Source organism: Misgurnus anguillicaudatus, chromosome 12 (genome assembly GCF_027580225.2).
Source record: "Misgurnus anguillicaudatus chromosome 12, ASM2758022v2, whole genome shotgun sequence".
Taxonomy (NCBI): Eukaryota; Metazoa; Chordata; class Actinopteri; order Cypriniformes; family Cobitidae; genus Misgurnus; species Misgurnus anguillicaudatus.
This window is the reverse complement of record NC_073348.2, coordinates 37,666,391-37,691,801: the sequence shown is the minus strand read 5'-3', so window position 1 is coordinate 37,691,801 and position 25,411 is coordinate 37,666,391. Positions and strand designations below refer to the sequence as shown.

At 36.8% G+C, this 25,411-nt stretch overlaps 1 protein-coding gene across 1 annotated transcript; it reads left to right on the top strand.

Moving 5' to 3' along the window:
- The first annotated feature begins 11,868 nt into the window (after positions 1-11,868).
- Positions 11,869-24,774, top strand: septin5b (septin 5b). The gene is made up of 11 exons (XM_055207669.2): positions 11,869-12,170; positions 15,948-16,038; positions 16,134-16,220; positions 17,157-17,280; positions 19,033-19,167; positions 19,449-19,566; positions 19,678-19,779; positions 23,980-24,076; positions 24,197-24,332; positions 24,403-24,505; positions 24,589-24,774. Exons 1-11 carry the CDS (start codon positions 12,111-12,113, stop codon positions 24,649-24,651), a joined length of 1,116 nt encoding a protein of 371 aa, XP_055063644.2. The 5' UTR covers positions 11,869-12,110; the 3' UTR covers positions 24,652-24,774.
- Positions 24,775-25,411: the final 637 nt, after the last annotated feature.

The window sequence follows — 25,411 nt, the reverse complement described above, 5'->3', positions numbered from 1 at the left end:
TTTTCAACGGAGTTTTAAAGGACTATAAACAATCCCAAACGAGGCATAAGGGTCTTATCTAGCGGAACGATTGTCATTTTTGACAATAAAAAAAACAAATATACACTTTTAAAGCACAACTTCTCGTTGTGTAGATCCGGTCGTGATGCGCCAGCTGACCCCACTACGTCACCGCAATACTTCATGACGTCGAGAGGTCACAGAGGACGAACGCGAAACTCCGCCCCAGTGTTTACAAGTGTGTCGAAAGAGGACCGTTCCTACGTTGTTGTATGTCAACTGATACTAATTAATGTCTTTGTGGCAGTTTATTGTTTAAAATGGTCCGCAAATGTGCGTTTTATATATGTAACACGTGACCTTCCTACGTCACTACGCATTTACGTTAGGTCGCGCTGGACCGGACCTTGACGAAAAGTTGTGGTTTAAAAGTATATATTTTTTATTTTTCTTGTCAAAAATGACACTCGTTTCGCTAGATAAGACCCTTATGCCTCGTTTGGGATTGTTTATAGTCCTTTGAAACTCCGTTGAAAAAAACTGTTACGTGTTGAGTTAAGTATTAAATGTTGGGCTCTATTAAAGTTCATTAAAATGAGAAAAATCCTGCAATGTTTTCTTCAAAAAACATAATTTCTTCTGGACTGAACAAAGAAAGACATCAACATTTTGGATGACATGGTGATGAGTAAATTATCTGGATTTTTCTTTTAAGAAAATGGAATATTCCTTTAAGGAACCAAAAATGATTGTCTTAGCAACCACATAGCAACACCCAGGCAACAACCCATATTCTAAAAAAATTAAAGTGCTAAAATTGAAAAATGTTTGGTTCCCCTAAGAACAAAAGATGGTCAAAAGAACCACTTCTTTCTAACTTTTTTATAGTCTGTAGGATCTTTAGAATATTTTGTATATCCGAAAGGTTCTGTAAATGTTAAAGATTCATTACATGCCGTCAAAGAACCTTGTATAAACCTTGTGACTGCATGTTTTGAACACTCCTCACATTAAACTTTGACATGAACCAGGTCATTGTTTAACACCGAAAGAAAACATGGTCAGATTAAAACAAGGTCAGCTTAAAAAGCTGCCATCATTTCCTGACACTCATTAACCTCTCATCCGTATGGAAGTATAATTACAAGGAACACAAACAAACGCTGCATTAATCAAAGCAGTGAATCATGATGCTGATGCGCACGTTCCAGCATTCAAGTGAGCGGATTTGTTTTATCACTCATAGCAGCTCTTTCATCTTGACTTTTGTCCAGGCAGTGACAGAAGAACTGGAGAAAAAAAGTGCTGATGTGCAAGTTTTCCCAGATGTTTCCTCCTTGAGACCACACCAGGTGTCCCTGTTAAACACGTACAGCATCTTACAGGCTGTGATGTCAGCCAGGACGTGACTACAGAAACAAAGCATTCACTTCTTCTTTGGCACCAATGGGCAGCTGAGAAGCTCAGTTAAATGAATGATCAACATGCAAACACCTGAGGTGAGCCATGGGGTGTCACGTGGGCTGAGTGAGGAAATCCTGCCCTGTCTTATTATTTCCCTCAAGTCTATTGTTCTAGAAAGATGGCCAATCCGACTTTCTCACCAACCATTATTAATGTTTCACAAACTTTCTAAACTGTTCAGTGTGACATGAATATTTAAGTTTCGGTTTAGTTCTTCTGCATTCTTGTAACTCATTTGGTAGTGAGACACTTCCGACGCCATGGTTTTAATTCTAAGAGGACACACAAATCCTCATTTCCAATTAATCCACTTGAGTTATGACTACATGAATGATTTTTTTTGTTGTATTGAAATATCATTGAAACTGAGCCGAGTATTTCCTGTTCCCAGCATGTTTTGTGTAGACATGCATCAGGGGATTATTTACAAATTTATTATAAGACAGACCTGTTAGTCTTTGATGTTCATTTATGATAAATTATAAAATACTTTTGACATTTGGTTACCATTGTGCAAGAATAAATGCGTTAGTTTCACGTGCGCACGTGAAACTAAACTTTATTTAATTTTTGCTCCATGTCCCCTTAGGGGCTCCGTAGTACTGAACTTAGTATAATCATTATTTTAAAAAAATTCCTATAGAATTTTTTACATTTTTTAGATTATCCTTATCAAAAATTATCATTACCGCAACATGATATTACATTAAATATATACATTTACAAACTCATGTTTCGGTAATGAGAACTAAAAAGTTGTCTAGGTAGGTACTATGACAAACAAAATTTCAACTTTTATCTGGAGAGAAAAAATAAGAACTGCTTACTTGGTAGCCATCTTGAGTGTCACAGACGATTATGTCCCTTCCAACAATTTTTTTTGTTGAAAATGTTAGTTCCTTGAGGGCTTAAACATTGATTGAAAATTGTTGTGGAGGATACAAATTTTTTTCTTGGACACATTTATATTTCTTAATATTGTCTCTACGTTTAACAATGATCACCAAATACTAAATGTTTCTTTACTGTAAATGTTTATAGTATAAGATGCACTAAAGCTTTTAATTTTTTAGATTTATTAATTATAAATATTTCCATGTCAAAGAACCCAAATCCAAAACTAAAAAACTAAATTGGTTTCTATGATGTCATTTGAAATCATGTAAAAAATATTACAAAGAGATGTTTGTAACTGTATGCTTCTTATTTTGAAAGCATTTATTTTTTTATCAAGATGTTTCATGACACCTAATAAGTCTAGTTTCGTGAGAATCACCCTATTGTGAATATATCAAGTTAAATTTACAAAAAGTCCATCTTTGTATTTATTTTAAGTTCTGCAAATTTAAAGTCATGGCAAAGATGGACGAAGTTTAAGTCAAATTTACTTAAATATCTGAGTTACTGTACTCAACATTTGTTTCAACTTATCTAAATCAGGGAATTTGAAAATGAATTTAAAAAATGAATAATAAAAATTATGTATCTGATTACCTCAATTTTTAAAAGTTTTTTCAACTTATTCACAGTATAAATTGTCCTTGCTCAGATTTCAACATGCATAATAAACAAACACAAGCTACATTTACATTGAGAAAACTTTACACCTACATCTAGCACCACTTAAATCTTAAAAAAGTACCAAATTGCATATGTATTTTGTCCAATAATATTAGACAGATGCCCAAAAGACAGGGAATGATATTCCAAAACAGGAATGTATTAGATTTCACATATATAAAATAAAAATAATTGCAACTAATTTTTTTTATGAATTTAATTTTTACATAAAAATGGTCATGACTGACCTTTTTTGGACTTTATTACACTGTAAAAAGTGAAAATTTGGTTAAACTTTTACACCTAAAAAATTTAAGTTTTCACTAAAATAAAAATTTAAGTTTTAACATTTTTAGGTGTTACAAATTGAAGTAACATTTTAAGTTGATCCAACTTTTTACTTTTTACCGTGGGTGAAGATTTGTAGATATTTCTTATTAAAAAGTATTTATAATATTGTATTTATAAACCAAATTACTTATAATAAATTATTATATTATACTGTAAACAATATGCTTCCTTTTTTGTTGTTGAATAAACTCAGATTTAAAAGTAATTTCAATTACTATTATTTATCTTCACAGGAGATGAGATGCTACAACTTAAAACAAAAAAATATTTTAACTATATTTAATAACTTATAACAACTCATCTCTTGTCAAGGTAAATAGTTAAAATGACAAAAAATTAAGGCAGCAAAGATTTTTTTAAAAAGTGTAATATATAGTTAAATGACACATCTCTTAATGGACTCTATAATGACTAATTGGCTAAACAGTAGGACGCTTCAATATGATTTGTGCCTCAACAATCATGTTACTCATACGAATTATAAGTGAAAATGAAAATATTTGAATGACTAATGTTAAGAGTCACCGGGAAAGTTCCTTTCAAAAGTCGACCCTGCCCCTGATGTGTCATTCTAATGTTTATACTTTTATAAACTCACTGCATTCTTAAATTACAATGCTTTCCACAATTGCAGTAATTATGTTATCGACAGGAAACATGTCTGATGTCTATCTTTTCCTATTTTTCGATAGTGTTCACATTTTTGAGTCAGACTGTAACTAGACAAGCCCTTCATACATATGAGGATTCGATCATAGTTTGATCCAATATTCTGTTGAAAAACATTTTGGCATCACTCACTTACGTCCCTTGAAAATCATTTGTCCCCATAGCAAACCAGTTTTTACCCGCCCCATCACAGCAGTCCAAAAACAACCATGTGACTTACAGTTTTCTGTACATTTCCTGAGTCCTGAGCTTCTGAGTCTTGAGATCATCTTGAGAACTTCCTGTGTCCATACGGTAAAACCATAAAGCTGCATTTACTGGACTGTATCCCCTTCACACATAACTCTGCGATGACATTTACTGTAACTAATGTTACAGCTGTTTATTACATTTTGTTGGCCTATTTCATTGTTAGGCAATGGCTTTGTTGGCAAGATCATGCAGTTACTGAAAAAAAACTTTATTTATTGGAAATAGTCAGCTGTTCCGTTTTTTTTACGGATTTTAATAAATCATCTCTCTGTTGAGAGATTTAAGCATTTTCCCACTCACTCGGACATTGGCTGTTTGTTTACAGGGTGGATTATGTCCAAGTATTCAAAAGGGGCAGGAAATGAGTCACGGCTCGATATCTATTTGTGACTGCAGATATAATCAACATTTATATCAGCAGGTGTAGCCGGTATCTTTTTTTATATGTATTGTCGAATGGTATGGGCAAATATTGTCAGTGTATGTTGATATTGGGAGATGCAGTTGTCATTTATTGGTATCGTCAGATATTGTCAGTATCTGTTGGTATTGGAAGATGTAATTGGTATATGTTGATATCGGCAGATGCAATCAATATCTATTGTATCGTCAGATATTTGTCAGTATCTGTTACTATCGGCAGATGTTGTCCGTATTTGTTGGTATCGACATCTATTGGTATTGGCGGATATTGTCAGTATCTGTTGGTATCTGCAGATATAATAGATATCTGCAGGTATCGGCAGATGTTATCGCCATCTAGTGGTATTGTCAGACATTGTCAGTATCTGTTGGTATTGGCAGATGCAATCAATATCCGTTGGTATTGTCAGTATCTGTTAAGTATCTGCAGATTTTATCGGTATGTATTGGTGTCGACAGATCTTATCAGCATCTACTGGTATCAGCAGATATTGTCAGGATAAGTTGGTATCGGCATCTATTGGTATCGACGGATATTGTCAGTATATGGTGGTATCGGCAGATGTAATTGATATCTGTTGGTATCGGTAGATGTTATCAGCATCTATTGGTATCAGCAGATATTGTCAGGATATGTTGGTATTTTCATCTATTAGTATTGTCAGATACTGTAAGTATCTGTTGGTATCGGCAGATGTTATCGGTACCATTGGTATCGGCAGATGCAATTGATACCTCTTGCTATCAGCAGATGTAATCGGTATCTATTGGTATTAGCAGATATTGTCAGTATCTGTTTGTACCGCCATATATTGGTATTGGCAGATATTGTCAGTATCTGTTCGTATCGGCATATGTTATCGGCACCCATTGACATCGGCAGATGTAATTGATATCTGTTGGTATCGGCAGATGTTATCGGTATCCATTGGTATCGGCAGATGCAATTGATACCTCTTGCTATCGGAGAAGTTATCGGTATCTATTGGTATCGGCAGATGTTATCGGTATCCATTGGTATCGGCAGATGCAATTGATACCTCTTGCTATCGTAGAAGTTATTGGTATCTATTGGTATCGGCAGATGTTATCGGTACCCTTTGGTAGTGGCAGATATTGTCCGTATTTGTTGGTATCGACATCTATTGGTATCAGGGTATATTGTCAGTATCTGGTATTTGTTGGTATCGGCAGATGTAATTGATATCTGCAGGTATCTGCAGATGTTATCGCAACCCAGTGACACTGTCAGATATTGTCAGTATCTGTTGGTATCGGCAGATGCAATCAACATCTGTTGGTATCGCCAGATATTTTCAGCATCTGTAGGTATCGGCAGAGTTTATCGGTATCTATTTGTATCGACAGATGTTATCAGCATCTACTGGTATCAGCAGATATTGTCAGCATCTGTTGGTATCGGCAGATATTGTCAGGATAAGTTTGTATCGGCATCTATTGGTATCGACGGATATTGTCAGTATATGTTGGTATCGGCAGATGTAATTGATATCTGTTGGTATCGGTAGATGTTATCTGCATCTATTGGTATCAGCAAATATTGTCAGGATATGTTGGTATTGTCATCTATTAGTATTGTCGGATATTGTCAGTATCTGTTGGTATCGGCAGATGTTATCGGTACCCATTGGTATTGGCAGATGTAATACATATCTGTTGCTATCTGCAAATGTTATCGGTATCTATTGGTATCAGCAGATATTGTCAGTATCTGTTTGTATCGCTATCTATTGGTATTGTCAGATATTGTCAGTATATGTTGGTATCGGCAGATGTAATTGATATCTGTTGGTATCGGTAGATGTTATCAGCATCTATTGGTATCAGCAGATATTGTCAGGATATGTTGGTATCGACATCTATTGGTATTGGCGGATATTGTCAGTATCTGTTGGTATCTGCAGATATAATAGATATCTGCAGGTATCGGCAGATGTTATCGCCATCTAGTGGTATTGTCAGACATTGTCAGTATCTGTTGGTATTGGCAGATGCAATCAATATCCGTTGGTATTGTCAGTATCTGTTAAGTATCTGCAGATTTTATCGGTATGTATTGGTGTCGACAGATCTTATCAGCATCTACTGGTATCAGCAGATATTGTCAGGATAAGTTGGTATCGGCATCTATTGGTATCGACGGATATTGTCAGTATATGGTGGTATCGGCAGATGTAATTGATATCTGTTGGTATCGGTAGATGTTATCAGCATCTATTGGTATCAGCAGATATTGTCAGGATATGTTGGTATTTTCATCTATTAGTATTGTCAGATACTGTAAGTATCTGTTGGTATCGGCAGATGTTATCGGTACCATTGGTATCGGCAGATGCAATTGATACCTCTTGCTATCAGCAGATGTAATCGGTATCTATTGGTATTAGCAGATATTGTCAGTATCTGTTTGTACCGCCATATATTGGTATTGGCAGATATTGTCAGTATCTGTTCGTATCGGCATATGTTATCGGCACCCATTGACATCGGCAGATGTAATTGATATCTGTTGGTATCGGCAGATGTTATCGGTATCCATTGGTATCGGCAGATGCAATTGATACCTCTTGCTATCGGAGAAGTTATCGGTATCTATTGGTATCGGCAGATGTTATCGGTATCCATTGGTATCGGCAGATGCAATTGATACCTCTTGCTATCGTAGAAGTTATTGGTATCTATTGGTATCGGCAGATGTTATCGGTACCCTTTGGTAGTGGCAGATATTGTCCGTATTTGTTGGTATCGACATCTATTGGTATCAGGGTATATTGTCAGTATCTGGTATTTGTTGGTATCGGCAGATGTAATTGATATCTGCAGGTATCTGCAGATGTTATCGCAACCCAGTGACACTGTCAGATATTGTCAGTATCTGTTGGTATCGCCAGATATTTTCAGCATCTGTAGGTATCGGCAGAGTTTATCGGTATCTATTTGTATCGACAGATGTTATCAGCATCTACTGGTATCAGCAGATATTGTCAGCATCTGTTGGTATCGGCAGATATTGTCAGGATAAGTTTGTATCGGCATCTATTGGTATCGACGGATATTGTCAGTATATGTTGGTATCGGCAGATGTAATTGATATCTGTTGGTATCGGTAGATGTTATCTGCATCTATTGGTATCAGCAAATATTGTCAGGATATGTTGGTATTGTCATCTATTAGTATTGTCGGATATTGTCAGTATCTGTTGGTATCGGCAGATGTTATCGGTACCCATTGGTATTGGCAGATGTAATACATATCTGTTGCTATCTGCAAATGTTATCGGTATCTATTGGTATCAGCAGATATTGTCAGTATCTGTTTGTATCGCTATCTATTGGTATTGTCAGATATTGTCAGTATATGTTGGTATCGGCAGATGTAATTGATATCTGTTGGTATCGCCAGATATTTTCAGCATCTGTAGGTATCGGCAGAGTTTATCGGTATCTATTTGTATCGACAGATGTTATCAGCATCTACTGGTATCAGCAGATATTGTCAGCATCTGTTGGTATCGGCAGATATTGTCAGGATATGTTTGTATCGGCATCTATTGGTATCGACGGATATTGTCAGTATATGTTGGTATCGGCAGATGTAATTGATATCTGTTGGTATCGGTAGATGTTATCAGCATCTATTGGTATCAGCAGATATTGTCAGTATATGTTGGTATCGGCAGATGTAATTGATATCTGTTGGTATTGGTAGATGTTATCAGCATCTATTGTCAGTATCTGTTTGTATCACCATCTATTGGTATTGTCAGATATTGTCAGTATCTGTTGGTATCGGCAGATGTTATCGGTACCCATTGGTATCGACAGATGCAACTGGCAGACACCGGCAGATATCGTCAGTATCTGTTGGTATCGGCAGATGTTATCGGTACCCATTGATATTGGCAGATGTAATACATATCTGTTGCTATCGGCAAATGTTATTGGTATCTATTGGTTTTAGCAGATATTGTCAGTATCTGTTTGTATCGCCATCTATTGGTATTGTCAGATATTGTCAGAATCTGTTGGTATTGGCAGATGTAATCGGTATCTATCGGTATCAGCAGATATTGTCAGTATCTGTTGGTATCGGCAGATGTTATCGGTACCCATTGGTATCGGCAGATGCAATTGATACCTGTTGCTATCGTCAGATGTAATCGTTACCTATTAGTATCAGCAGATATTGTCAATATCTGTTTGTACCACCATATATTGGTATCGGCAGATATTGTCAGTATCTGTTGGTGTTGGCAGATGTTATTGGTATCTGTTGGTATCGGCAGATATTGTCAGCATCTGTTGGTATCGGCAGATGCAGTTGGTATCGCCAAATGTAATCGATGTCTATCCATGTCAATATCGTCAGATATTGTCAGCATCTGTAGGTATCGGGAGATGTTATCAGTATCTAATCGGTATCCATCTCATTATTTAAAGCATTTAATAAAAAATCACTACAAAATCTCCAGTCTTTTGCACTATCACTTTGTCATAGCTTAAATTTAAATGTGTTACAGTAAGGCTAATTCTTCGGCCTGTATTTTCTTATACTTGAGAGACGCTTTTGGATTATAGCATCTGCTTAATGAAACTAAATGTACAAAATTCACTGCCAAACTTAAGTTCTACATTACAAGAAAGAGACGTTGGTCCTAACCCCACCCATCTTGTTTCAATTGTTCGTCATGAGTAGAGAAACAAGGAAACAGCTTGTACAGAACAATAAACGTTTCCTGCGGTGTACCAACCATCTTTACCGAGCTGGTGCAAAGTCGCTCGATTCGCTTTAATGAGCTATTGTACAGATGCGTAACCCGAAGCCTATGTGTTCCTGACATGCCCGTTTCCCAGGAAAACTTATTGTGATCCACGGTTGTTGCTGTCAACTGAAGGAAGTGTTGAGAAACCTTACTTGCCCGTTTGCGACTGTAAAGCATCCTGTGGTACGCTGTGTGAACACCTTTGAATGTCTCAGACAGGAATAAATGATGCAATTGGCAGAAATTCAAAACATTCTGCGTAATGATTATATAATGTCCCTCTTTATCTCTTAACAGGTGCAATGGGGTGGCAACCCCCAGTACTGTATGTCCCTAAACATAAACTGTTTACAGGAAAATTAAGTGTTTGCTGTTTATCAGACACTGTAGTTAGAGTGTTTAAACAAACCCCAAACCATAAGCAAACCTATTGGTTTCATTCATTTGAAGTTATAGTGAAAAAAAAAACAATATTTCAAATTGTGTAGGAGGCATGTAGGAGATATTTGCATTGCTTGTTCCAAAAGGGTGATAAAAAAAATTGGTAACACTTTACAATAAGGTTGTATTTGTTAACATTAGTAAGTGCATTGGCTAACATAAACAAAACAATAAACAGTATAGTTTTTTAGTTTTTCATTTTTATTCTTTGTTAATGTTAGTTAATGCCAATACAATTATTTATTGTGCATTCATGTTAGCAGTTAAAACTTGGTTTTAAAAATATATTTGGTTTGGTTGCAATTCACAGTCTCACCGCTAGATGCCGCTAAAAATCTACTCACTGGCCCTTTAATTAATGTTAACAAATACAACCTTATTGTTAAGTGTTACACATTTTTATTTAAATGTTATGTATAATGTCATTGGCATTTAAAGGTAAGACGAACTCTTCTGTTTGTAAACACTGAATGCAGGAAAGCAAAATGACATCAGAGCCATAATACCAAATAAGAAAATGAACTCTAAAATAGCCAAACCTCTGACAAAGGGAAAGACAACAATGCTTGTGTGTTTGCCAAGCAGTATTAACGTGCTTGTTAAAATCTGAACTATGGTAGGTGATTATTAATTGCAGTTTGTTAATTGTTTGGCTGCTGTCTAATAACACACACTAGAATACAGGAAGGTGACTGTGGTTGTCTGCAGGATTTTCCCATCATTATTTTCCTCCCGCATTGCCCTATGTGCAAGCTTGGCTGTGTCAATGATTGTGCAAAGCACTGCCCATGTTTATTAGGTTTTGTTTTTCAAGCACCATTGTTTTTAATACACAACAGACATTTTGGGCGTGATGAGGTGACGTCAAAGACGCAAACAGTGTCCTATAGAAAAACACACGTATGTGTTTGTGTATAATATTTACCCTTTCTGTTATTTTGTATATATAAATCTGTGTGTGTGTGTGTACTTTATATATTGCAGAGTGTTACACAGAAGGGATGCTTTTTGGAGGGGGTTTGCTTTTCTATTGTGAAAGATTTGGGAATTGCTGCTGTAAACAATGGGTAAGAGTCTTCAACTGGGTCACCACGCAAATCACTTTAGTCAAGCCAGATTGGCCTACATACATTTTTTCACAAACCGAGTTACAATATGAAGCATATTCCTTTGATGTGCTAATTTTATTTAAATAAATAAACCTCTCTGTTTCTTAAGGGAACAACCTCTATAATCAGCCATAGGGTCCCGTCAAAGGGTTTCCTGGGCATTATTTAGGCTACCATCCATCCAGACTCTCACTATTGTGTTGCTCTCCGGACATCTTCCGTTTTGTGTCATTTGTCAGGAAAATCACAATATACGTGCATGACCTGTAATGTGTGAATAAACACACAAAGGCTGTCTCGTGTGCCTCCATACACACTGTGTTATAGATTTACCAATAGCACGTGACGTTACACTGCCACCATGCGGCTTTGTGTTCAATGAAAAGATTAAAATATTTGTATAAATATTTTTAATAAATAAATAAATAAATAATTAAAAAGATAACTCAAAATATTTGTTCATAAATAATAATTATTTAATTAATTCGTAATAATTATTTTATCGATGCATTAAAATTGGGCCATATATGAAATATTTATATTTTTTAAGATAGTATAAAATATATGTAAAATATGGCAATTATCACAAAATAAGAAGATAACGAAATAAAAGCTTTAGTTTTTCAGTCAGGTTTTAGTCAGACGCTCCGTTTCCGCCTGCTTAATTATGTATTCCAGTGGTTCCCACAGCAGTAACACGAATCCTACTATGGCGAAATTTACCTCATGAATAATAATCTATACGAACGTCCGTGTGTGGTTTAACAATGTCATTAATAGTAAATAAGCCGTGGTGACGTTTTTTGGTAACCGTCCAATGGCGACGGACAAGCTTATGAATATTATTCAATAAGCCTTCGCCGTAGTAGTAGCGGTTAATTCGCGTTGTGAAAGTGGTCGTAATGACGAGCAGCGCCAGGTTTAGGAGTCGACCGGTGATATCAGGTAAGACAGAACAGATATCAAAAACAGGTGAATGATATGACAGAATCATAAAATAACCGAAAGCCTATTTTTATCTGTTTGGACAAACCGCTCTGGTTTTCCCGACGCGTGCATGGGCGTCTGCATCCGCACCTGCTCGCTGCCTCTTCATAACACCACAGAGGATGGAGAGGTGAGCGCAGTTTTTACTTTACAGTCATCAGTGTGAACAATACAGACTGCGTGACACTGATTTCAAACAGTTTAACTTTGGTTGATCTACATTTGTGTAAGGATGTATTTCTGGGAAAGTAGGTTGGAGTTGGCTATGAATAGAGCTCATGCAGTATCACGGTCACTGCATTGTCAGTCTAAATCTGTATGATTTTCTGCATAATAGCAATGTATGAAAAATATGCACTTTGTGTTATCCGACATTTAGGGGTTGCTGTACATTTCCATCATATTCATGGATGCATATCAGAGAAACATGTAATTTAATATGTCTATACATTACTGACTGTCTGTCTGCACTAAAAAAAGATGCTGATGGTGATATTGGGGTCATCCCCTGTTCCTGAGGAATCTGTTTTATTTATTTATTTCAGTAAGGCCTATTTAAACTCATTTACTTCTAAAAAATGTTTTTTATTTTGGACCTTTACATATTTGGCATTCTTTCTTGCATATTTTATGACAGTTACTTACATTATTTAATGTGTTATTTTTACAATAGTTATTGTAATAAAATAATGAAAATAATTACATCCACACAAAGATGATTTTTTAAAAATAAACGTACATTAAGGCTGTGGGTTCACACCAGACAGTGTAACTGTGGGTTTACACCAGACGCGAGTTCAACGATTTGCACGAGTAGATTATATTAAACTCGAGCGAAAAAATTCGCATGACACAAAGATAAATCCCGCGAGTAATCTAGAGCGAGTAACGCAATGACCCACGTTTGGTGTGTATGTAGCATAACTGTGGGTTCACACCAGATGCAAGTTCAAAGATTTGCGCAAGTAGATTATATTCAACTCGAGCGAAAAAAATTCGCATGACGCGAAGTTAAATCCCACGTGTAATCTAGAGCGAGTAACGCGATGACCCGCATTTGGTGTGTACGTAGCATAACTGTGGGTTCACACCAGATGTGAGTTCAACGATTTGCGCGAGAAGACTACATACAAAGTCAATGCAAAGACGCGATCAGATGCGTCATTGCGTGGGCCGATGCGAATGACGCGATATGGGTGGCGCGTTTGCCGCAAAAGCATGCGCTATTCGCCTCAAATGTGTTTTCGCCCAAGTTGAAAATATTCAACTCGAGCGAAAAACTTGCATGACACGAAGTTAAATCCCACAAGTAATCTAGAGCGAGTAGCGCAATGACCCGCGTTTGGTGTGTATGTAGCATAACTGTGGGTTCACACCAGACGCGAGTTCAACGATTTGCGTGAGAAGATTACATACAAATCAGTGTATAGGCGCAATCAGATGCGTCCTCGTGTGGGGTGATGCCAATGACGCGATATGGGGGGCACGTTTGCCGCAAAAATACGCACTATTCACCTCAAACGCGTCTTCCCCCATGTTGAAAATATTCAACTCTAGCGAAAAAATCGCATGACACGAAGTTAAATCCCGCAAGCAATCTAGAGCAAGTAGCGCAATGACCCGCGTTTGGTGTGTACGTACCTAGCATAACTGTGGGTTCACACCAGATGTGAGTCCAACGATTTGCGCGAGTAGATTACATGCAAAGTCAATGCAAAGACGCGATCAGATGCATCCTCGCGTGGGGCGATGCCAATGACGCGATATGGGCAGAGCGTTTGCCACGAAAACACGTGCTATTCGCCTCAAACGCTTCTTTGCCCAAGTTGAAAATATTCAAATCAAGCAAAAAAATTGCATGACACGAAGTTAAATCCCGCGTGTAATCTAGAGCGAGTAACTTGATGACCCGCATTTGGTGTGTACGTACGTAGCATAACTGTGGGTTCACACCAGATGCGAGTTCAACAATTTGCGCGATTAGGTAATATTCAACTCGAGCGAAAAATTTGCATGACACGAAGTTAAATCCCGCGAGTAATCTAGAGCGAGTAACGCAATAACCCGCGTTTGGTGTGTACGTAGCATAACTGTGGGTTCACACCAAACGCGAGTTCAACGATTTACGCAAATAGATCCTAGTCAATGCAAAGTCAATGCAAAGACGCAATCAGACGCGTCCTCGCATGGGCCGATGCCAATGACGCGATATGGGCAGCGCGTTTTCCACGAAAAACACACGCTGTTCGCCTCAAACGCGTCTTCGCCTAAGTTGAAAATATTCAACTTGAGCAAAAATTTGCATGCCACGAAGTTAAATCCTGCGAGTAATCTAGAGCGAGTAACGTGATGACCCGTGTTTGGTGTGTACGTAGCATAACTGTGGGTTCACACCAAACGCGAGTTCAAAGATTTGCGCAAGTAGATCCTAGTCAATGCAAAGTCAATGCAAAGACGCAATCAGACGTGTCCTCGCGTGGGGCGCTGTGAATGACGCGATATGGGCGATGCGTTTGCCGCGAAAACATGCGCTATTTGCCTCAAACGCGTCTTTGCCCAAGTTAAAAATATTCAACTAGAGCAAAAAAATAGCATGACGCGAAGTTAAATCCCGCGAGTAATCTAGAGCGAGAAACGCTATGACCCGCGTTTGGTGTGTACGTAGCATAACAAATAGTACTGTAATGTATATATGCAATATGAAATTAGGTTACATATATATTGCATTATGAGAAAGAATGAGAATTTATGGGGTGAAATGCTTTTGAAAGGATTTAGCCAAATTTTTTCGGTCGACTCGTTTATAATTGCTTTGAAATTGCAATCAACCTCAGTTTAATTTGCAATGAGAAGCTATGGTAGCTATTTATTTCATGAAGGCGATGCCGTGTTTAATGTTTGACCACTGTATTTTTTATCCCAGTTTTTCATATTCATCTACAGTGGTTTATGCACTCTGCTCTGTGTAGGGTGTGCTGGCGTAGAAAATGTTTAAATGTGCATTTGGCTTTCTGTATATTGTCCCGAGGGCGTTCTGTCAGTCAGTCTTGACTCTTGGAAATAAGAATAATGGGTCTAAACCACAGCTAGAATTCATATCTTGAGCTGTTTCTCAGTTATCGCCCACGAATGTCCACACAGTTTCCAGAGGCTGGGACTGTGGCCAAAATCTGGTATCCATGCCTCTAGGAAAGGATAATCGCCTCTCCCTTAGACACATTTTTTCAAATAGTCTTTGAGATGAAGCCAAACTGAGCGAAAATGTGGTTGCTAGGATCTTCAGAGTAGTTTTAGTGCATTGCTATACGATTAAGACTCCGTCCTATATATCATCCTCCGGTCTTTTAACCTTTCACCAGCTGACAATCAATAACGTCAGATTACTTAGCACACCATCACATATTTGAGATATCATTCATATCCATAAACTTCATCATTCACTAGCACGTAAAACAATGACTTACACAAACACTTGATCGGCTTTACAGAAAGATGAATAGGAATGAGTAAACAGGACTAATTTTAGGCATATTTGTGATGCAAACCAAGTAGGATGATTCTGTATAACAGCACAGAGGTTTATATAACAATATCAATTATGTAATGTTGCAAACTAGGATCATCTTGATTGAGCTGCAAGGAAACATCTAGTACCTTCTTTTCCCATACAATCTCTCTAAATAATGAAACACGACAGGAATTCTGGGAATGCCCTACTAATATGTGACATACATCCCTGCCCGTGGCTGTAGAGGTTTGGGGGTGGGGAGTTTGAATTAATCCCTTCAGTTATCACAAGATGTGGTTTTGGCTATTTTTGCATATGGTAAAGATATTTAAATGTGGACAGAAATGTGGTAGGCTTTGCATTGTATTATTCAAAAGTAATCTTATACCTTTATCTCAGGAGAAAGAGTATGTTGGCTTCGCCACCCTCCCGAACCAGGTTCACAGAAAGTCGGTGAAGAAGGGCTTCGACTTTACGCTCATGGTGGCAGGTGATTTGCTGTTTGATAACGTGTGTGCCTTTATTGATAAATGTTGGAAATAGAAATGTATATGAATGGGAAATGTTGCCGTTCTTCTGTTTCAGGGGAATCTGGTTTAGGGAAGTCCACCCTTATCAACAGCTTGTTCCTCACAGATCTCTACAAAGACAGAAAACTACTGAATGCTGAAGGTATATGTCTAATTTGCTAATAAATTTACTGAGACCTAGATTTTCAAGACAATGATCTCCTGATAATATATATATATATATATATATATATATATATATATATATATATATATATATATATATATATATATATATATATATATATATATATATATATATATATATATATATATATATGAAATCTGAATTTTTCAAAAATAAAATTATTTTTTTAATTATTCCTAAAATCCATGTAAAACATTAGTATTTTGTTGTTGAGAAATACATTTAAACCTGTTTTCTCTGCAGCATTGACGATCGGAAAACAATGCATATTTTTTGTTATTTTGACCATGTTTTCCCCATGTACATTTTCAGCAAATAAATGCAAATAGAAACATTATTTTTATTAATAATTTGGCTAAAATGTTGTCAGTAGTTCACAGAATGAAACAAATTATTATTTAGTGTTAACTAAATACGCTGTATTACATTTGCCAGACCAGTAGATGGCGATGTTACCTTGTAACCAAGCACTATATGCCTGCGCACATCGCATACTTCTACAGAACGTTAAATACAATCAATCAAGACGGTGAAAGCATCGAACAGTTTTGTTTGGTCGGACAAGTGACCATGGACTATAAGGTGTCAACATTTTTGTAAACTTTGTTGGAGAAGCATGCAAAACTCAGTATCTTGAGCAGCACTAAGCGTTTTGGTTATACTTGCGCATGCCTATAGACTAAATTAACATATGCTCGTGATGTCACGGTTATCACAGATTCACGTTTACGTAGTTTATCGTCTACAAAAAATGCCCAAATGTTGTGTAAACGAACAGCCAAACTGCATAAAAACTTGAAATTGTTGTCATGTAAATGTCCCCTTAAATTTTCCTAGTTAGACGTCATCCATATGTACTGATCTACATATATGTGTATTTTTTATGATTAGAGCGCATTAGTCAGACAGTGGAGATCATCAAACACACTGTCGACATCGAGGAAAAAGGTGTTAAGCTAAAACTGACCATTGTGGACACACCAGGGTTTGGAGACGCTGTCAATAACACAGAGTGGTATGTACAGTACATATAGTTTATCATTTAAAAGATTATGAAGGTCATTTTTTGGTTTAATACAACGAATCTGTAAAAATAATGTCTTAGATATCTTTTAGATAATTTAATGAACACCACACTGCAAAAAATTATTTTCTTAGTATGTTTGTCTTGTTTTAAGTGCGAATATCTGTAAATTCCTAAATCAAGATGCATTTTTTTGCTTATCAAGATTTAAGAATTTGTACATATCTGTATACTAAAAACAAGACAAAAATACTAATTAAGAAAGTCATTTTTTGAAGTGTAAAGTAAATTCAGTAAACACATTATAAATCTTAGAAACGTATTGCTGAAACAAAGACTGTGAACTGTATTGTACTGAATTGACTCAAAGACGCACTTGAACCACTGAGCATGGCCCTGCCCCTAACAGAATAGCGAGAATCCATTTAGGTTGTAGCGGTATTTGGAAGTTAAAGGATTACTCCAATTTCATTAAAAAATCCAGATAATTTACTCACCACCATTTCATCCAAAATGTTGATGTCTTTCTTTGTTCGGTCGAGAAGAAGTTGTGTTTTTTTGAGGAAAACGTTCCAGGATTTTTCTGGTTTTGATGGACTTTGATGGACCCCGACACTTGGCAGTTTTAGTGCAGTTTAAAATTTCAATTTCAAAGGAATCAAAATGATCCCAAATGAGTCATAAGGGTCTTATCTAGCGAAACGATTGTCATTTTTGTCAAGAAAAAAAATGCCCTTTTTAACCACAACTTGTCGTCTTCCTCGGGTCCTGTGACGAGAAAAATCCTGGAATGTTTTCCTCAAAAAACGTAATTTCTTCTTGACTGAACAAAGAAAGAAACATTTTGGATTATATGGTGATGAGTAAATTATCTGAATTATTTTTTAGAAAATTGACTAATCCTTTAACGATCCCAAACGAGACATAACGATCATAATAAAATAAAAATATGTACTTTTAAACCACAACTTCTCGTCTTGCACCGTTCGTGTGACTCTCCAGCGCGACCTCACGTAATTGCGTAATCACATCGAAAGCTTACACATTACATACGTGAAACGCACACTTGCGGACCATTTTAAACAATAAACTGACACAAGACATTAATAAGTATCATTCCACATACAACAACGTCAGAACAGTCCACACTTGTAAACACTGGAGCGTTAGTTTTGCAAATATCTTGCACTAGTCGTGTGACGCGCCAGCTTGACCTTACGTATTACGTAATCAAGTTGAAAAGTCATGCTAGGGCGTCACAAAGCTATTGCAAGAAGAGAAGTTGTGCTTTTTCTTGTCGAAAATGATGATCGTTTCGCTAGATAAGACCCTTATGTCTTGGTTGGGATCGTTTAGAGCCCTTTAAAGCTGCATTGAACTGTTGAGGTCCAATAAAGTCTACTATTTGGAGAAAAATAATGTTTTCCTCAAAAATTTCTTCTTGACTGAAAAAAATATATCTTATATGACTTTTTTATGAAAGTGGAATATTTCTTTAAGAGAGACGGCAGTTTTAACGCGAGTGGGCGTGGTTTCAGTCTGACAGTGGACACACCCCTAGCATTTGAGTACATAGAATCCGGCCTATTTTTTCCAAGATATTTGACTTATTTTATTTACTTGCCATTTTTTACATCAATCAAATTTGGCTACGAACACATTTTTCTGACTTTCCACAGACTTTAAAGAAATACAGTCAATTATTAATATTATTATTAACGGCATCTTCATCTCACTTGTAAGCTGGAAGGCAGTCACAGATTACATTGAGCAACAGTTTGAGCAGTATTTCCGGGATGAAAGTGGATTAAACAGGAAGAATATCCAGGATAACCGAGTCCACTGCTGCCTATACTTCATCCCTCCATTTGGACACGGGTAATGAAGCCCTGCAACACACATTTCTTTCTTTTATCCCGCAGTTTTGTCAGTAATTGTGCAGGATATGACTGGATTTTAAAGTTAAAACAAATTAAGAGACAAGACAAGCGACAGGTGATGATTTGTGAATAAGCGTTCAAATTCTGCAGTTTTTTCCAGGTCCATCATATTACATTACATGTATTTACATTAAAGTGCACTCAAAACATACGTATTTAGATGAATATCGAAAAGGGAAAAGCAAATAAATGACCTCGCTGTTTATTCTGTCCTCCAAGTTTACGGCCCGTGGATGTAGAGTTTATGAAGGCGTTACAGGACAAGGTCAACGTGGTCCCGCTCATTTCCAAGGCTGACTGTCTGACGCCAGCAGAGATGAAAAAGATGAAGGACAAGGTGAAGTGGATCCACCTGTTTACACATGCACACGCTCCGCTCGCATTCACAACGCCGACTGCGTCCTTGCTGACGCAACAAAAATAAATGTTTATTGTCCTTCTGTTCAAGGTGAGAGAGGAGATTGAGAAGTATGGAATCAAAGTGTATCAGTTTTCAGATTGTGATTCAGATGAGGATGAGGAGTTGAAACAGCAGGATCGAGAGCTGAAGGTTGGTATTGCTCAGTGTTTGCACACTGGAGGGATGCAACAGATTTAAAACATTTAAAACGACTGCAATCCCATGGCAAACTTGGTGAAAAATAAATCTAAAATGACAGATAAATAAATTAGTTAAAACCATCAGCACCCACGTTTACTTTTCATGGCTTAGCAAATCATTTACATATACATATCATAAAAAAGTATATTTTATACAAAGCAACTTTCAGTGCATTACAGGCTATATATTTTTAGGCATGCACCGATACATACCGATGGTTTTGCTTTTTACTTCTTGTTTTAAATGATTATCATGAAATGTTGTCAAAATAATCACACAGTATGAGTTATGATGTGTTTTCCGCCCCTTTTTATTGCCAGGATATAATCTGCCCTAATCGGCTGTTTTTAAAGGGGTACTGGATTATGATTTCACTTTTTTAATTTCAGTTAGTGCGTAATGTTGCTGTTTCAGCTGCAAAGTTACAAGGCTCAAAGTTCAATGCTTCTTAAAGAGCACCTTTTGTCCAATTCACATTTTTACATTTCCTTTGGTGTGTAAGTGTGTTTTAGTTCATGTTAACGATATGCAAAAGATACAAACCCCAAAGTAAACAATGACGTGAGTTATCGTCTCCAACGTAAATCTCTTTTCTTGGACTACAACAAACACATGAATTGTAGGCAACAGTTTACTTCCTGGAATGGTGATGTAGACAAGACCGACATTATCATAATTCCTCCCACTTTGGACTCACATCCTATAAGTTAACTCCTGTTAGCATGGCATTGTGACCGAATCTTTTAAACAGGGTAAGGAGTGTCACATTTCCAGCTGATATCAGAGGTATTCAGGCCAATCACAACTTACAGATTAGCTGGCCAATCAGGGCCACGAAGCTTTTCAAATCTGTGCGTTTCAGGAAGACAAAATTGTTCGGTATGTGGAAAATAGTGTTTTTTTTACCATAAACCACGCAAACACATTGTATTATACCGAATACACAAAATAACGTTGTTTTTTAGCAATGAAATAGGTGCTCTTTAAACAGAAACCGTTTCTTATAAACTACAAACAAATGGCCGGAAGAACTACAGTGAGCTTCTTCCTGGATTAGTGACATCACAAACCCCAAAATTTACATTAACCCTCCCCCCAGGTACACACAACAATGGGGCTGAGGCCATGCTGGGCGGCTTTTTTTTGTTGTAGAAAGGGTGATTCCACTAGCCAGTTAGCTAAATGCTAACTCATAGTAATCTGACAAACACATAAACAACTGCAAACTTCTTTTTAATCTTCCGTTGGTGTTTGTGTGCGTTTGTGTGATCCATTTAAATTATTCTTTAAAGGTGCCAGGGAATGCAATAAAATAATATTTTAAATTGTTTTCTGATATCTACATAGAAGGTTTGTGGCTTTATTAAGTGCAAAAATAATCCAGAGACGGTTTTACATGTCTATTTACAACCCTAAGATTTACTTTTAAAATGAAATTATAACCTTATTTGAAAGGGTCATGAATAATAATGTTGAGCTCTGCTCTCATTGGCTGTTTCTCAAAGCAGTTCAATTCAGTAGCTCTCTGTGTGTGTAAACAGACCTTATGTTTGAGTCTTTATCCAACCCTATATCACGAAATTATGTACCTTTGGGCACGTATGGACCAATGTGACAATGTCACGTTTTGCCGTGTTTGAACGTGAGCATGTCACGCTTTCCTGTTTGTGTCACTGTCACGTATTGGTTACTCAACTTTTTTGTCCTATATTCAAACCATTGTCGCTTCGGTTTAGGGTTAGATTTGGTGCTTGCGTTAGTATGTCACTTTAAGTATTGGTTTATAAAAAAAGATACAAGACTTATTATTTTCTATTTTCTAAACTTTAACCAAAATGTCGCCTGACGTTTGGGTTAGAGTTGGGTTTGGGTAGGGATGTCATTTTATGTAAATCTAAACCTAAACCGAAGCGACAATGGTAAGAAATTAGGACAAAAAAGTTGAGTAACCAATACGTGACAGTGACACAAACAGGAAACAAACGCGGCGAAACGTGACATTGTCACGTTGGTCCATACGTGCCTATAGGTACATAATTTCGTCATATTGGGTTGCTTTATCAGATGAAGATACAATATTTTGAGGAATAATAAATAGTTTGGGATTGTTAATGGGCGAAATGGTAAGTTTGTGTTTTTTTAGTATAGACCTGCAAAACGTAACTGTAATGTCAATAATAGAACTTCAGCCTAAACACTAGCATATAGCATTAACTAGCATATAGCACTAACTCAGCAGTCACAACTTTGTTTTTAGCCTTGTAACAACATTGTAATTAATTTAATGTGTAATTTAAAGGGACACTCCACTTTTTTTGAAAATAGGGGTATTTTCCAGCTCGCCTAGAGTTAAAACATTTGATTCTTACCGTTTTGGAATTCATTCAGCTGATCTCTGGGTCTGGCGGTACCACTTTTAGCATAGCTTAGCATAATCTTTTGAATCTGATTAGACCATTAGCATCGCACGTTTAAAAATAACCAAAAAGTTTTGATATTTATCCTAAAACTTCTGTAGTTACATCGGGTACTAAATTGGTGGAAAATTAACAGTTGCGATTTTCTACGCCGATACGGCTAGGAACTATACTCTTTGCTGTTTTGCCATGGCTGCAAGAGGTGCAATAATTTTACGCAGTGACCGGAAATAGTCTCCAACGGGACTACTTTCAGGCGCTGCGTAATATCCTTGAAAAGTCCTTGATTATTACGCCGGAATGACAGAATAGTTCCTAGCCATATCGGCTTAGAAAATCTGTCATTTTTGAGCGTGATGCTAATGATCCAATCAGATTCAATGGATTATACTAAACCAGAGGCGTCATGTCCATTCAAACTGAGGGGGCACGTGCCCCCTTGTTTTTTTTTAGCCAAATGGATTTTGCATGCAACCTCAAAATCAAAGAAGCGTCCATTAATCTGTTATTTGTCTTTTAATCTGTTTAGCACAATATTATAAATTTGTGGATCGTATTACAGTACTTTATTCTGGCAGCAGATGCTGCAGTCAGCGCAGCCGCAGATGTCATCAGCGTCTGAGCGCGCTCACAAGCTCTTTGCTGTTGCTGCTGCATTTTGCTATCTGAATAATTAAAAAGTGTAAGAAACGTTCACAACATTTCCAAATGCCAGTACGATAATGTGCAGTTAACCTCCTCTGCGCAGAAAATGTATGGTTTAAAATGTGTCTTGACGTTATATTAGTGGATTTCTAGATTCATCTTCTTGGTACAACGCCAAAGTTTGCCAGAGTTCACGGGGGCGTGGAATCGAACAGAGTTAAAATTTGATGCAATAATGCGTTCCTCTAATAATTTTATCTATAAATGTTTTAAAATCATTATTAAACATTCAAATCAATCACGTGGCTATATGCTATAGCTTATGTCATTTTCGTTGTTATATACTTTATGCATTTAAAATTACATAAGTTTTAAAGGATAATGCAGTTGTTATGCAAAATGCATTAATGACACAATTAAACAATTTATTAAAACTTAAATAAATAAGTCATGCCGTTTCCGATGTAAGTATGATACCAATATGTCATTATTCCGATTAAATAGTATTTGATATGAAAGTTAGTCAACACTTTTATTTTTAAGGTTTTTGCACGAAAGCAGGGGTGTTCCGATTGTAAGTGCCATGGAAAAGACTGAAAGCTTTATAATATTTCGTTTGATGTCTGTGTATGCACAAATTTATGTGAGCTGTGCAGTGCACACTGTGCCCCTGTGCATGACGCCCCTGTGCTAAGCTATGCTAAAAGTGGAACCACCAGATCCGGAGATCGGCTGAATGGATTTCAAAACGGTAAAAATAAAAAACTGGAGTGTCCCTTTGAAGTTGGTGGCATGCATCATGTTTTCCATCGGTCTTTTGCATGCATGAGATTTACATAAAAAGGAGGAAACAATCGTGTTTGAGGCTCTCGATATGTCATTATCATGAACACAACCGTTATTATTCATCTATGCCTATGCAAATAAAGTTTTAGATTCTATGGCACCTTTAATTACAGCTTTTATGTATGACATTTGGTTTAAATTACATTATGTAAAGCCTAAGAGGTCTGCTCACAATTTAGGCTTGCAAATCACAAATGCATTAAGAAGCAAGAAACTAAAATCAATATGTTTTGTGTTTCAGGAGAGCACTCCATTTGCTGTGATCGGGAGTAACACAACAGTAGAGATTAAAGGTCAACGGGTGAGAGGGAGACTGTACCCGTGGGGCATTGTTGAAGGTTAATACAAATTTAAACATCTCTGGTCTGGGCGAACATGATAAGAACATGCATCTATGCGTTTGGATGTCACATATGTAAAACAATGCACATAAAGATGCTTTATTTGTGTTTATGCAGTTGAGAATCAGTCCCACTGTGATTTTGTCAAGCTGAGGAACATGTTGATCCGATCTCACATGCACGACCTGAAGGACCTCACGTGTGACGTGCACTACGAAAACTACAGAGCCCAGTGCATACAGGAGATGACAAGGTAAAGCTCCTTAAAACGTGTATTTATGGCTGGACTGGAAAAGATTACTCAATAAATATTTGTTTGATAGCAAACTGACTCAGGACAGCCGCGTTGAGAGCCCAATCCCCATTTTACCGCTTTCCACTCCTGACGTAGAGACAGAAAAACTGATCAAGATGAAGGACGAAGAGGTCAGCTGACCAGATTAATCATATTATTTAATTTCTCATGATATTTCGATTTTTAATAATAATTATTACCAAATTATCCACAGCTGCGGAGAATGCAAGAGATGCTTCAGAAAATGCAACAGCAGATGCATGAACAGGACCTGTGAGGCACGGCTGGTGCACAGAAACAACCTAAACTTTATTAAACTTTTTATTGAACAAGTACACAGATATGTAAGCATGGCTTGAGCACTATGGATTAAACAGGGTCTAGTGAGACTGTAATACAAGCTTCTGAGTTAATATGTAGTAATGCTTAAAATATCGCAATCGTTTTAGCACTTACAGACACCTGTTTCCATGGCAGTGGATGCTTTACACATTGTAGACTTGACGAATTTGTCTTTTTCTGTTGTGTGCGGTATTGGTTTGTCATTGGCACATTTTGTGACACTTTTTTTGTACTTTTACAAATGCGTGTGTGAATGTGTTGATCTGTGCATATTTGTTTAAAGTAAGAGTTACGAGTATTTGGGTGATTTCCACGTTTTAAGCAGCTACACAATAGGTTTACACATTTAAAAAGGATCAAAGTGATAATCCTCTTGAAGCTAGAAATATGTTCATTATACTTTCTTCTCGTGGCTTATTTATTTATGTTGTTTATTTTAACATCTTATTAGAGCTTTCATTAATTTTGTATTAACAAATTAGGATTATTGGCTTACGTCAATAAAGCAAGGATTATGTTTTACAAATCCATACCAATTTTTGGCAGCTCTTTTATAGATTAATGTGTGGTACTCTTAGACAATTTTGTATTATTCTGCGTATTAAATACAATTTTGTCCTTAAAGGGGACGTATCATGAAATTCTGACTTTTTTCATGTTTAAGTGCTATAATTGGGTCCCAGTGCTGCTATCAA